At 33.1% G+C, this 15,576-nt stretch overlaps 1 protein-coding gene across 2 annotated transcripts in view; it reads right to left on the reverse strand.

Moving 5' to 3' along the window:
- Nucleotides 1–332: 332 nt before the first annotated feature.
- The window catches only part of TRDMT1 (tRNA aspartic acid methyltransferase 1), a 60,072-nt gene continuing 44,828 nt past the window's right edge, over nt 333–15,576 (reverse strand). Inside the window, exons 4-12 of one of the 2 annotated variants that reach the window (XM_063099811.1) lie at nt 14,721–14,792; nt 14,040–14,105; nt 13,176–13,245; nt 11,981–12,064; nt 10,316–10,659; nt 8,190–8,247; nt 6,973–7,102; nt 2,743–2,801; nt 333–1,645 (exon numbers count right to left, since the gene is read on the reverse strand). In XM_063099811.1, coding sequence (XP_062955881.1) covers nt 1,643–1,645; nt 2,743–2,801; nt 6,973–7,102; nt 8,190–8,247; nt 10,316–10,659; nt 11,981–12,064; nt 13,176–13,245; nt 14,040–14,105; nt 14,721–14,792 — 886 coding nt within the window. In that variant the 3' untranslated portion in view covers nt 333–1,642. Of the gene's footprint in view, nt 1,646–2,624; nt 2,802–6,972; nt 7,103–8,189; nt 8,248–10,315; nt 10,660–11,980; nt 12,065–13,175; nt 13,246–14,039; nt 14,106–14,720; nt 14,793–15,576 lie in introns of those variants that run through there. The other variant, XM_063099810.1, reaches the window with a different exon arrangement.

Raw genomic sequence — 15,576 nt, forward strand, 5'->3', positions numbered from 1 at the left:
TACATAAATACCTTAGAATTATCTAGCAGACATTTAAAAGATTGGGGATGATGAGAAAAGGAGAAAGAAAAATCACTTTATGTTAGATAAAGATTTAAAGATGGCAAAGATTTAATAACATATAGTTCTCTTGAAAAGGACAGGCTATATTGTCCAACATATTGAATACAATTACAACCTCAAATATCAGAAAACAGAATTTCCAGTGCAAACTGATAATATATGAGTATACCAGACATTCAATAAAATATTTTCCAAATTAATTAAGCATATATATATATATTTATATATATATATATTCACACACACACACACACACCTGTTAATTAAATGACACTGGTAAATATATCTTCATTAAAGTGTGAGTTTTGTTTGCTACTGTATATTTACAATTATGAATTAAGGGCAAGAAACACCATCTGCCTGTAGATATTCTTCAGTAATTTAAAAATTTCACAAAGGCTATATTGTTTTCCAGTTTGTAACCAAATGTCTCCATAGATCTTTCATGTGTTTAAAGTTGGTGCGTTGCAACTCAACACTTATTTCATGTAATATTGCTCAATGGGGCATAGGACACTCTAATAGCATTGTTATGACAGTATAATTATAGTAATAGGCTAAGCCATTTTGCCAATTAAGAATCTTTCAGCAGTGAAGAAAACCTACATGTAAGTGTGCCAAAATGATTTCAGATTGTATAATACAATTTATGACACTTGAAACAAGGTTTGTCTTTAAACATATGCAAAATGTAGACAGTGACAGTTGATGCGTATGTGTGGCCTACAGCTTCCCTTTATCCATATTTATCTATGAGTTCTGAAAAAATGGTGGTGCAGTACAGTTATTTTAATTGCAATAAAATATACATAATGTAAAATTTACCATTTTAACTATTTTTAAGTATACAGTTGGTTGGCATAAAGTACATTCACACTGTTGTTCAACCGTCACTATCATCCATCCCTAGAACTTTTTCATCACCCCAAACAGACACACTGTACCCATTAAACACTAATTCCCCACTCCCTCTCCTACCAACCCTTGGCAACCACCATTCTGTCTCTATGAACCCTCTGTCTCTATGAACTTGACTCTTCTACATACCTCACTCATATAAGTGGAATTATACAATATTTGTCCTTTTGTGACTGGCTTATTTCACTTAACATAATGTCCTCGAGGCTCATCCACGTCACAACATGTGTCAGAATTTCCTTTCTTTTTAAGGCTGAATACTACTCCATTGTATGTATGTACAACATTTTGTTTATATAGTCATGTACCGATGAGATGGACACTGGGTTGCTTCCACTATTTGGCCACTGTGACTAATGCTGTTATGCACATTGTTGTAAAAATAAATATCTGCTCAAGTCCCTACTTTCAATTCTTTTGGGTATATACCCAGAAGTGGAATTGCTGGATCATTTGGTAATTCTGTGTTTAATGTTTTGAGGAAACTCCATACTGTTTTCCACAGTAGCTGTACCATTTCACATTTCCAACAGGAATGCACAAAAGTTCCAATTTCTCCATAGTGGAATGATTGTTTTTTAAGAATAAAAATATCAATTAAAATTTTTTGATACAATTTCTGATCTTGTTTCATTTCTCTTCTCTTTGTCACTTGCTTTCATCACTGAAATCAAAACCAGAGGATTTATGATGCAAGACTTAGTTTGATTAGAAACCCTAATTCCAAGAAGCCTACTGAAAGGGAGAGATAGAGAAAGTTAAAAGTTATAAAAATTGATTCAGAGTGTATGTTACCATGAAAGAAAAAGAGAGAGAGAGAGAGAGGGGTGGGGAAGTCAACACCCTATGGAATGGGGTCAAAGGGCAGTGTCCTCCCTAAAATCTGATTTCTTACATTCTTTAGAATGCAATGGCAAATTCAACTCAGAAGCTAAGAAGGAAGACAACAAGTTCTGATAATAGCAAACTACAGGGAAGTACTGCATGTACAAATGAAGGGACTGACTACGAGTTTTGCCCTTCAGATGGAGGAGGAAGAAAAGATAATTCGATAATGTACACCTTCATTTTCTATGGTCTCCTGATGGAGAGGTAATCAAGAATTTAAGATTATTTTTTCTGACATATTCTTCAGACTGTTGTATAAGTTGAATGATGATAATTTTGTTTAAAATATTATATGCATTTGTATAGATAAAAAAGAAACTTTAAAAGGATCGAAATTAAGAAAAACACTTGATATTTGAAACAGGCTAGAATTAGAATCAGTTTAGAATTAGAAGTAATTATATAACAAAAAAGTAAAATAAGATTATAACATGTCTTTAATTAACATACAAAAATATACAATTTCTCAGATTCATTATGTTACGCCTGTTATGACACTTTATAAGATATTCATGTAAACATTAAAATTCTAATGTTCCTAAATTTGATGATACCATATTATTATCAAGAGAATATCTTACATATATAGTTAATAGTTTCAAATGAAAATATATTCTCCATAAAGCATAACAATAATTTGCATTTTGTAAAATACAGTAATATAAACTTAAGAAAACAAATTGATATATTTTTTAATAAATTCCAAATTTCTTATTAAAGAAAGATTAAAATAATTTAGTTGAATTTCATCAGAATTAGTTCAAAATAGAATTTCAGAATTACTGTCTGGACATGAAGGAAATTGTGACCATCTTTCAGAGTTATTTCAAATTATTCACATAGGATTTTGATTAGTTTAGCTACTACACGTACGTTGAGACTATTTCCAAGTAGCCGATATCGCTGCTTCACTGTTATCTTCTCAGGAAACCCTAGAAAAGAGAAATAACAATTTATAATACAATCGTTTGTAACAGCAACTTCCAGAAATGACAGGATGTTTCTTTTAGTAAGGGCACAGAGGTCATTTCATAAATAAATTGCCTACATAATGAGACATTGTCATGTCACACTATGTTATATTACATACTATGCTCAGTATACATACATGTACACACATAATATCCACAGAACTCATAGAGACCCATGAATTAGTGCACTTCGGAAAAAGCAGGGGCTACTATTATTTCACAGTCGTTTCCTTTATTTCATAACAGTTTTATGCAGATATAATTCACATACCATAAAATTCATCCTTTTAAAGTGTACAGTTCAGTGGGTTTTAGTATAGTCACAAAGTTTTTCAAACATCTCCACTATCTAATTCCAGAACATCTTCAACACTTCAAAGAGAAACCTGGCACCCATTAGCAGTTACTCCCCATTTCCCCTCCCCAACCCAGCTGCTAATCTGCTTTCTGTTTCTATGGATTTGTCTATTCTGAACATTTCCTATAAATGGAACCATATAATATGTTGCTTTTTGTGTCTGGCTTCTTTCACTTAGCATAATGTTTTCAAAGTTCATTCATGTTGGAGCATGTACCTTTCATTCATTCCTTTTCTTGGCTGAATAATATTCTACTGTGTGAACACACCACATTTTATTTATCTATTCCTCCACTATAGACATTTGGGTTGTTTCTATTTTTTGGCTATTATGAATAATGCAGTTATGAACACTCATGTATTAGTTTTTATGTACACACGTTTTCAGTTCTCTTGGATACATACCTAGGGGAAAAATTGCCTGTTCATACAATAACTCTATATGTATATGTTTGAGAAACTGTCAGACTGTTTTCCAAAGCACCTGCACCATTTTATATTCCCACTAGCAGCGTTGAGAGTTCCAATTTCTCCACATCTTCACCAACATTGACATTGTTTATCTTTTTTATTTTAGCCATCCTAATGGGTATGAAGTGATATCACATTGTGGTTTGACCTACATTTCCCTAACAACTAATGACACTGAACATCTCTTGCATGTGATTATTGGCCATGTCTATCTTCTTTAGAGAAATGTTGGTTCAAATCCTTTGCCTATTTTTAAGCTGGTTTATTTTTTCTTTTTATTGTTGAGTTGTAAGAGTTCTTTATATATTCTGGATACAAGTCCCTCACAGTTGTTTATTCTGCTTCCATAATTGACTTTCTCATGTTGGACTTCTGTTTACTATATTCTTCTCAAAACAAAAAGGCCCACAGATACTACATTTGCTGGAACAGGTCCTGCAAATATCAGCATAAAAGGCTGTCCATGTATAAGAGTATATAATATAATGTCAGTCACAATGTCAGGATTTCACATTCAGTCCCTTTTGGCACAGCAATTAAATTAAGGGAAGTAAACTAGATAATAAAATGAAGGAAATAATTAAAGAGCAGTAAGAATAGCAAACTTTGATATAATCCTAAGGACCAGAAGGTAAAGTCGGTTATGGTGAAGTTGCTTCATCAACACTTGGCATTATATTAACTGCAATAAAATAATAGCAATTACTATAATAAAACTATTTTGCAATTGAACATGACAATTAAGTTGCTATTCTAAAGACAGTATGCCTTAGGCAAGAACATTACTCATCTCAAAAATTATTTAGTTCAAAGTATTCAGAGGTACAAATGTATCTACAAACAAGCTTTTAGAATATCCCAGGAACAATCTTTTGTAATGTTAAGATTACATAGGAGGGGAAAAAACATTTGAAAACAAACAAGTCAGATCTGTAAAAATTATGTGTGTGTGTTTTGTGTGAACGTATACATCTGTGTATATTTTATATATAGATATGAAAATCTAAACTAACTTATGGAAAAACATTACATAATTTTGTAAGTTAAAAGGCAACTTCTTAGATACATGAAAAATAACAAGCATAGTCCTCAAAAACAAAGAAACACAGAATTAATGAGGTCAAGATAGTAGCTTTCATGCAGTAAGTGTAAGTTAGTGTCCCTCTCTTCTAAAGCCTGCGACCTCACGAATGCAAGCTACCAGTCACAAAGAGAACCAGGACAAAATGTACAGAAAGATCAATGCAAGCCCATCACTGCCGGTGGACAACAGCTCAAACAGTGCCGGTTTGTGGACTCAGAGTCAATAACATTGGAAACACATGTGAAGGGCAGTGTGTCTGGTGCTGTTCAGTGGTAACATCAGGGCAAGCTTGGCTGCACAAATATACCACATTTTAAAAGAAGACTGACTCAGCAATATAAAAGACTTTTAAAAATGTATTACACATACATATTCAGAGAACTTTTAAAAATTCTATTTTACTGACCTGAAGTTTAAAAAATAATGAGAAATATATATGAAGTAAAGCTTATAAAAGCAAATAAATGTCTATCATTTAAAAAATAAAAGCCAACACTTAAAGTTTACACTATGTCTCAAATATCATGCTAGTATTTTATATATACTAACTCACTTAACTGTTACAACCACCCTATGAAGTAGGTGCTATAATTATACCCATTTTTCAGATGAGTAAACTAAGGCAGAGAGAGGTTAAGGTGGAGCTAGGATTCAAACTTAGTCGGCCTCTGGACTCTGTGCTCCTTACCAATTTTCAGTACTGCCAAAGTGAGTACTACTCCTTGAAAACAAATAAGTACTGGAATAAAACTTAGGAACTATTTATATTAGCCAATCTCTTTTCTCTGTTTAGTAATGTAAAGTATGTCTAACTGCTTAACCAAAAATAGAAAAAAGAAAAAAAAAATAGCAACTAGGAAAGCAGAGTGGGAATCACAACTCTTGAGTCCAATTCCCAGCTCTGTATTTGTGCTGCGATGTTCTCACTCACTTTGTGACATAAACTAAGACAAGGAAAGTCTGCTTTTCTTAAACAACACTCCCCAGGATGTTTGGGACTGAATGAGATCACCAAGAGAAGGCAGGGAGTAGAAAACAAACCTGGTTGCTGTGACTACACTTGGAGAATCAATTACCAAGAGGGTAGTCAAGTTATATGAGCAGTTTGTTCCCAAGGTACAAAAGGATTGTGTTCCAAAACCTCATGTGTAAATCCATTATTTAGAATTTGAAATATGATCGATTTCACCCACTACTTATTTCAAGAATGGTACTGTATTAATATTACAATAGTATTGCATTTAACAAAGTTTAGTTTTTCTGCATCCAAATTCCCAATCAAAGTGCTCAGAAGCATGTTTCCTCCTCTGTAGCCCTGGAAGCATGTTGGGGAGCTGATCTTTCCCCTGCCCATTAGCCAGGTACTGGGAGCACCCCCACCCCAGGCCTAAGAAACTGATGGGCTCCTCGGAGCTGGAAGCAGTGGCACCAGCAATGGGATCAGGCCAGGATGCTCTAAGAAGGCCAAGGCAGCGTGTCCACTCTCTTCATAGCAACAACCCCTGGGTTTCCTGGACGGCCAAGGGAGTCAGGCCCTTGTCTTTCCCCCTCTGCGACTATATCTTCACTTTTGTTTTTGAGATTCCCTGTTGCAGACCCCCTAATCTTTTGTCAATTCTGGCATGTGTGCTCCAGATCACCCTTTCTTTGTTTAGGAAAGTTCCCTCCTCGACAGCCTCTCTACCTTTTCCTTGCTCCACTGAAACCTTGTAGGGAAGAACCGAGGCACAACTGATAAGAACATACCTTTGAGAAGGAGAATAAATACAAATGCATCTCCACCCCCCAAAATTCCTCAACTGCCTTTTAAGTTTGTCATAAAAAAAGACAATCATAGGCATTCTTGCACAAGCTCTTGTGTGGGATAACTAGCATGGGACCTCTGGAAGCAAGGAAATACACTGAAGAGGGGACGCTAATAATACCACTCGTGGGGAGAGAGAAGGAATTGATGAGTTGCCCCCTCTGCCCATGCAAACCACTCTTTTCCATTAATGGAGTGGGGAGAGTCGAGTCAGAAGGAAATAGACTTAGGCAGGTTGTGAGAGAAAGGGAAAAGAGGGCAGGAAAAATGCCCCACATGGCACAATCAGGAAAGGAAGGTTTCTTGAACCCATCTTTCTGAGCAAGGGTTTATTCATAAAATACACATTTGAGATCCTAATGAACGTTGGGAGCTTTAATAAATGCAAGCTGAGGTCTGCACACGTCCCACATACCAAACTCTGGAGGAAATCCAAGGAGATTTGCTATTTCTTTTGGTGTAAAATATCGCAGTTTAAGCATTAACAACTTTGTTATCTTTTCTTCTTGTGACAAATTGGAAAGGGATTTGTAGATATTCTCAATCTGTAAAAAAATACAAGTTAACTGAAAAAGTAGCGTGCGACTAGATCTGTTAAGGTAAGATTGCCTACTGTGAGACAGTTTAAAAACGATGGGCATATAGTCTGCTGTAACACATGGAGCAAAATGCACAGGGCAAAAGGTCTCTGTGCCGTAAACTATCTAATTGGCTCAATACTGGCAACATAAACTTTCAAGGTTAACATTGAAAAGATCAGGATATTTTTCAGTCTATCTGTCATTTTTGATCCTTTAAAATTAAATCATAAGAGCATAAACAATAAATGACAATATAACATAAAAGAAATATAGTGAAAGACACAAAGGAAACTTGGCCAACCAACTAAGTCAATTGTACAATGCTAACAAGAAGACCATTAAAATGTTTATTGTTTATAATCCATTTCATCAAATTAAGATACTTTCTTAAAATGATAAAATATAATGATTTCTCAAAACTAGAAATTATTTGCGTATGATAGAATTTTTACCATGGTAAATTTTATTAAGAGTTCAGAGTCTAAATCAATATAAAAGAAGATAATGTGATCTCACTTTAAAATTATTCAAAAATATATAAAACTTGCTATATATCCAGCTTGTATTCAACCATGACATCATGAGGAGTTTACAACTAAAGTATTAATAAGGTGCATTGCTGAAACAGATTTTTTTCCTTAGAAGGAAGTTTGTGCTATAAAGGACAGCTCCAATATTAACATGTCTGTGCAAAATTTGACGGAACATATACTACTGTAGGCTAAATTTCAATTTACTATTTATGGACTAAAAAGAAATGCAGAAGGTAAGAACAAGAAAAAGGAAAATAAAAGCATAAAATTTTCTTTGTACATAAACTCACATACGGCAACAGGAAAAAAAAAGATTTCCTCTACAGTAAAGAAATACTATGTACTTCAAAAAGTTCATGGAAAAATAGAATTAAAAGATCTCTGCATGAATTTTTTGACAACCCCTCATATATTCATATTTGAACATGTAAAATTATTTCAGTGTCCTCCAATTGAGTATTAAATATAATATTATTTAAAAGTTTTCAAATATTTTAGTTTTAAAACATACATAGTACCTGCACATCCTCTGCAGTTTGTAACACAGATCCTGTCCCTTCTATGTAGCTTCCATAACTGAAAAATTAACACAAATATTATGCAGCACCTAATGTATTTGTTAATGCTGAATTTCTTAAATATTTCTTGAATGAATCAATCAATCTACATAGTTACATCCTTTGGAAATAGCTTGAATAGTATTACATAAATATGCTCTGTAACTAAAAAATGACTAGAGACATAAGATAGTTCTACTTAAACTTCTCAGAAATTGAACATGGCACAGTTTTTTGAGTTGTATAAAACCACTGAATTACATATTATTAATTATTGTTTCTTTGTATTAATTGTCATGTCTTTAATGTTCATCACTAGAAAGTATGCACATTATATACAAATGCTAGTCAATATTGGCATCCTGACACATTAAGCCAAATGTTGGGTAGGTGAAAATAAACTACTGCTATTTTTTCTAATACCTGAACCAATTGTTTCTTCTCAGGAACCCAAAACCCTCCTCCCCAGCACCATGACAAATAGTCCCTCTGAGCTTGTGTCTGCCTCTCATTTAATGCTGCTATGTTTTTGTTACTATTTTCATACAATGAGACCGTTCCATAAAAAATTGTATAAAAGGCATAAAATATTTTGAAAATGAATGGCATCAGTAGTATTTCTTTAAGATTATTGCCAAACCAGTTGTTCAAAATACTAGCATTTTTTCCTAAAGAGAACAATTTAAAATATAAATTAGAGGGAAAAAAAAGTCACACCAGGGAGAAATAATTTTTTCAAATTGTTTTTCAAGTATACCACACATATAAATATGTGTGTATATAGGTATATAGTATCCATACTAAAATAGATGTTTATAGTACGGCTTCTTTAATACCATCTTCATTATGACCAAAAACAAAAAAAAAAAAAAAAAAAGGTTGTTTCTTATTGCAAAATTGATGTCTTATTTTATGAGAGTCCTAAACAGAACCTATTGGACTTGGTAATAGACAACAGCTAAGTGAAGTCTTTAAAGCTAGTGGAAAGCAATAAACCCTTTCCCCTGAAGTACAAGGGCAGAGTATGAAAAAATCTAAATGAGTCTGGTATGATTGTCCAAGACAGCAAGATAGTAGGTAGGAAGAAAAGGCTTGAATTGTGAAATCATACAACTACCTATCAAATGAGGGTGAGTGGCATTTACAAAGCAGAGATAGGGATCTTTGGCAAAATTTTTCCAAAGAGGCTTAATTCTCCCCTTTTTTCTAGGTTTAAAAAAATTGACGAAAAATGCATTAAACATTTGAGAAATAACGCAAAGAAAGCCTCCTAAATGTTCATCAATAGGTAACCAGTAAAATAAATTAAGATATACCTATACCATGAGAATAGAAAAGGCTTTTGTGTACTAATATGCAACAATATCCAATTTATATTGTGCAGTAAAAAAGTGGCCCCCAATAATTATATAATATGCTACCATTTGCTTCAAAGGGGGACAAAAATATACATGTACTGTATATTTAAATACATCCTCACAGACAATACCTATGGATGATTATACAGTAAATTAATACCATTGGCTGTGTGTAGGGAGGGAAACGATATAGCTAAGAGAAAAAAGTGGAACAGACTCATAACCATTATACTTTTTGAATTTTGAACTATGGCAATATATTACTTACTCAAAAAACTAAATAAAATTTAAATTTAAAAAACACTAATGTGCTCCAGATGATTCAATTTTATTTCTTTAGATTAAAATTTAATTTCTTCTTATACATTGAACATGACAGTGGACATAGTCCTTTGAGGTTTGATGTGCCACAGAAGGAAAGGTGCTAAAAAACTAGCAATTCACCATCTACACGAACCATGTTTCTACTCTGGCTATTTAAGCTCCTGTGAAGGTCACCAGACAAATGGCATTGTCTTTTACGAGCACTTTTGTGGGTGGTGCACATAATGTTCTGCCAGAAGAAATTTTCACTTGTGCTCTATTGGAACATGAAGCAGGCAATTAAAGGGGAAAAAAAATCAGCAGAAACATTTTATAAAATGCTCCTTGTTTTGAGAAGAACTAAAAAAAGCTATAAAAACCTGGTCATTTTGGATACAACATGAATACAGTCTCTTTAAAACCTACCCTTTGGTAAAGCACACGGACCTTCTGCAAGTGGGCTTAACAATGTCTAATAAAAGAGCATATCGCAGCAGTGACTTTGGTGGTAAAAAGTACTGATTCATGTCAATGTCATCTTCAAGAAAGTCTTTTAGCATTTGCACAGAGAGATCACTGTCCTGTTGGTGTTTTCTGTCAATTTCTTCCGCAGTTTCAAGCTTAAAAAGAATGGCATCTTTTCCAGAACATTGTGTGTTGCTATTAAAGCAAAAATTTGATTCAATTTTCTTTTCTTCAATTTTACTTTCTGCATCTATTGCATATTTTTGTGGGTGTTCAGATTCAATTTTGGGGAACTCCATCAATACCTGGCATTAAGTAAAAATACACAAACTGTCAAAAGCTTTATTAACAATAAGAGGAAAATTAATAACACCCAGTTGAATTATGAAAAAAACCTATCTAGCCTTTATAGGGTTGCCATTAGAAAGACAGAAATTGTGGTTTACTTGTATTTGTACAAGTTATTAATCATATAGCTCTAGTGTCATTAGATGATTTATTTTTCATGGATTTATTGATTTCTGTATTTATTAATAAAAACATTCAACAAAGTAATAGGAAGTATGCTGAATACTGATACAGCACTATATTTGGAAAAGAAGTTTAGAAAGCAACATTAACATTTTCAGAAAATGTATTTTGTATCGAAGTTGCCATATTCCTTCATTAAAAAGAAAAAAACTGGAACATACCCATGTTCTAAAGGAAAACCAGTAATTAAAAAAACAAAGTGCTTTTCCCCTTGAAAGGTTATTTCTACTCGAGTCCCATAGGAAAAATCTGTTTCTGTAAAACACATAGCCATGTGTAAAGTCTTATTTTGCAAAAGAAAAATGGTTCTAGACATTTTTAATGATGAAGTCTTTGTTAATATACTTTATACACTGTTTTTGGAATTGCCCACTATGGAAAGGGAGATATATTTGTATCGGATTATAGAGGCTTCAAATGACATTACTGATCCCCTGTTAGTAGGACATGACTTGTGAGTTCTTACCTGTGACAATTACAGAGAGCTTTACTGAAATGCTGAAACTCTGCTATCCACCCCCATTTTCAACTGAAGCACATAAAATTGCTCACTTAATTACAGATACTACCTATAGCAACTGAACACTTTATTCTAGCTAATCATTACTATATTTTAATCAATTAAGCTGAACAGTACTGGCTTTTTAAAAATGCAACCAATGTGTTAAAATACTCTTAAGCCATTTTTAAGGTAGTATATTAAATTTTATCAAAAGTAACCAGTGGCTTCTCTCGGGGGGAGGAAATGATAAAGACAAAATAGTCAGTGGTCACAAGGGAAATTGTGGAGAGACGAGAACAGCACTAATGGTAATTTTTGGTTTTTGTTTTTTCTTTACTTTTAACTTTTTTTTCCTAATAAAGAAAGAAAAACTTTTTGGCTTTTGCTTTATTTTGTTTTGTTTTGTTTAAGCCAACAAAAGTAGCATCAGGAAACGATAAAGGCCTTGGAGATGGATCTATGGCATGGAGTAAACTATAGATTCCACAGGACACATATAAACCTACACAAAATAGTTCTTGAAAATAAATTAGCTGAATGAGATATGTTTGAAATAAATAAAGGATAACAAATAACAATAACAATAATGATACCTGACCAGTGGCTTGAAAAGGAAATGGCTTTGACTGAAGCTTTGCAATAAGGAAATACCGAAGTCTTGAATTTGGAATGCCAAGCTGTAAGTAAAACAGAGCAGTTAGTTACTGTAGAAAATTAAAGAAATCTGTACTAACTTTAGAGCCTAGTTAAAAACTCATCCAGGTATATATACATTTAGCTTCTGCCAGAACACATTTTATTGATTTGTGGAAGACTTCCTTGTAGCAAATGCTAAACCTTTAAACTGCTGCTCTGTACCTTTATTTGAATGAGGTAAAGCTTGAATCTGATGAATCATATGTCTGTGGGTCACTTTCATTTTATATTTCCCAGGTAAGAAATAATGTAGACAGTTTTACATACATTATTGAAAATACAATAATCATAAAAAATGAAATTCTTAGCTATTTATCATTGCATTTTATTAAAAAAGGAGGATCCACTGTATTTTAGAAATTAAAAGGCAATAAATACAAAATAAATTTAAAGAGATCAGATATAATGGCAATTTCCACAGCTTAGATAACTAATGTTTGAAATGGGTTTTCTTTAAATTTCTGGGCAAAGTACTATATAATACAGCCAAAGATGATGAGGAACGAACAAGAACAATGACAAAAAATAATCAGTGATGCATGCAAAATCAAAATCTCTCAAAAACTTATCTTATTACCAATTACTGTGATTTCTTACCCATGAAATGGAGGCAATGTTTGCAAATTAATGTCATAAAAAAAGTAATTAGAAGATTTTATATGTTAATTTTGTTTTCTATTTTGGATTATTTTGAAGCATTAGTAAACTACAGCACACCTAGTTTGGAAATACCAAACTTCACATAAGAGGGTATGTTAAAATGTTAGTGGAAAAATGCAATTAAAAGATGATATGAATCCTTCCATGAATATCTCAAAGTACCCTCACATTTTCAAAACAAGCTATCTTTTATTCTCCAAAAGAAAAATATAATTCTTCATAAGCTTCAAGCTATGTAATTTTTTCATAAATATGTATAAATGAATCTACAGTTATGTACTATATTCTTTAGAAAGATCCAAGTGTGTATGAATTTCAGGATTTACCTATAATATTATCCAAAATAGAGCCATTTTGTTTATTGGTCAAGTTCCCTTTGGGACAAGCTTTTAAATTATAACTTATATAAGGGTTTATAATTGTGGTACCTACAGAGGTTGGAGATAATAGAAATTCTTGGTACTGAAAGCCACAATTTTCTATTGTTTGTATCAACAGGTCTCTGAAAAGAAAAAAAAAAGGATAAAACAAAAAGCTTTTACTGTTTACTTGGAAACAAGGTTCTTTTATAAAACGTTGTGCATAAAATTTCATTTTAAGTGAAGAATGTAACTCCACTCAAGTTGTTTAGAAAGATAATGATCTTAAGTCTTTACTAATTCCAGTACATGACAAATTGCATTTATAGAAGAGATATAGATAATTCTCCACTACAAATAAATAAAGCTGTCAGACAATTTATCCAAACTGATGAAAGTTATAATTGCTAATCTACTGATGATAAATTTGCCATAGGTACTGAAACTCTATCTTCAGTGTAGCAGATCGTATGGGAACACTGTTATTGACAGCATGGAATCAAGGACTCAGATGGATGCTTTCTTTCCAGCTGGGATACCATCTGAAAGAACCCTGACACAGGGCTTCATCTTGCATCTAACTCTAGGGCAGAAAATTCCTGTCAACAGGACCAACTCTGACTGAAAACATTCTAATTCAAAGGAAACAGGCACCAGTAAAGTGACTGTAATTGAGCAATATTATTCTCACTAAAATGAGTGTTCATTCTGGAAAAATTCAAACATATCATAATGGGAGAGACAGTTGAACAAAACTTGTAATGTTTTACATTATTAGTAAAAATCAATATTCATGAATAAAATGTATAACATATATAAAATGTCAGAATGTATGTGTTTATTTTTAAGATCTTTATTTCACAATAGTTCCTACTATAAAATATACCAAGTCTAAGATAATTTTACCTTGTAGAAGATACTTTTAAGATATTTTTACCTTGTAGAAGATACTTCAAAACCTTTAACGTTTTCTAAAAGAATATACTTCGGTAATTTTTGTAATCTAAAAAAATAAAAACAAATGAAATTCCAAATATCTCATTGTTAAGAAATAAAAAGTAAAAACAATTATTATTTGTGGGAAATATGAGGCAAGTAATTTCCTGAACTCTCTCTTTTTAAAGGAATTTTATAAGGGATGGAAACAACTCATATTTTATTCATTTTTTCCCCATAAACATGGCACATTAGATGGAAATGTTAATTTCCATTGAAACTTATCTCAAAACATGGGTTTGCACAGGTCCACTGCATTGCATAGCTCCACGGGCTGCCAATCACATAGAACGGTGGCTTCTACTAGGGTTAGCCCGTGTTTACTGGCCATGAGTAACAGCATTCGATAACATTAGCATTATTTGCATTACTACTGCTATGAGCAGAGGCGATAGAATTTAGCTAGTACTCTCTAATTCCCGATCACTCACTGGTGGCAAGCATGGAATTGTGAAACATTTGCTGTTATTCTATTAGTCATGGCAGTAGAAAATAAGTGACAAGCAGACTCTGAACAGAGCAGGTAGAAACTGTTAACCTCTATAAAATGACAAACAACACATTCTTCCAGACTCACAGTTTTAAACTTAAGGTAAGCTTGTACAGGAATCTCAGTTTTTACCTTGGGAGAATATTTAGAATATACAAGAAGCTATTCGTCCTCGGATCAGTCATATCACCCTGCAGGCCAATTCTAAAGGGTAAAGAAAGTACAAACACGTTGAATCTTGATATAAAGATACCAAATCACTTTTAAAAAGCCCAAACTAAGAGAATTAAAATAAGTTGGTCCTCACAAAAAAATATGATCATCTTGTTGTTATAGAAAACAAAATGCATTTATTTATTTAATTAAAAAAGAAAAAAAGGCTTGCATATCTAGTAATTACACTTAAAATTTATTTTTTACCAAACAATATGCCAAGTGACTTATATGAAGCAAAGAAAAACAAGAAGTGAATGAAGAATAAAACCAATTACCCTCTTAAAATCACATTGTTTAGGAAAAATATGCACACACACCCACACTCACATACTTGGCTGACACCACTTTTTGCTCTGCCCCAGGCAAGACAAGAATTCAGCTGGCTGAGTAGCCACCTGGAGTTGATGGTATTGGTGACTAATCACCATCTAAGCAGATCAAAGTAGTAGGTAAGACTAAGACAATCCTGTCCAATGTAAACAGGAGAGACTTAAGCTGAAGGCTTGATTCTATAAGCAGGAGATACAATGTGGTTAGACTAGCTAGGGTCAAGACAGGTCATGGAAAGAGGTAAAATTTAGGCTAGCAATCAGATCTTACAAGCAAAATTCACAATATGATCAAGGACCAAGCAGAAAGGACAACTTGGATTGGGCCAGAGTAGCAAGAATGGAGGACCAGGGTTTAAAACCTTGCTACTTCATAGTCTTAAATAAATTATTTGACATCACTTATCAGCATCCTCATACCTGACAGCAGGACCAAAACCATC

This window comes from Cynocephalus volans, chromosome 6, assembly GCF_027409185.1.
Source record: "Cynocephalus volans isolate mCynVol1 chromosome 6, mCynVol1.pri, whole genome shotgun sequence".
Lineage (NCBI taxonomy): Eukaryota > Metazoa > Chordata > Mammalia > Dermoptera > Cynocephalidae > Cynocephalus > Cynocephalus volans.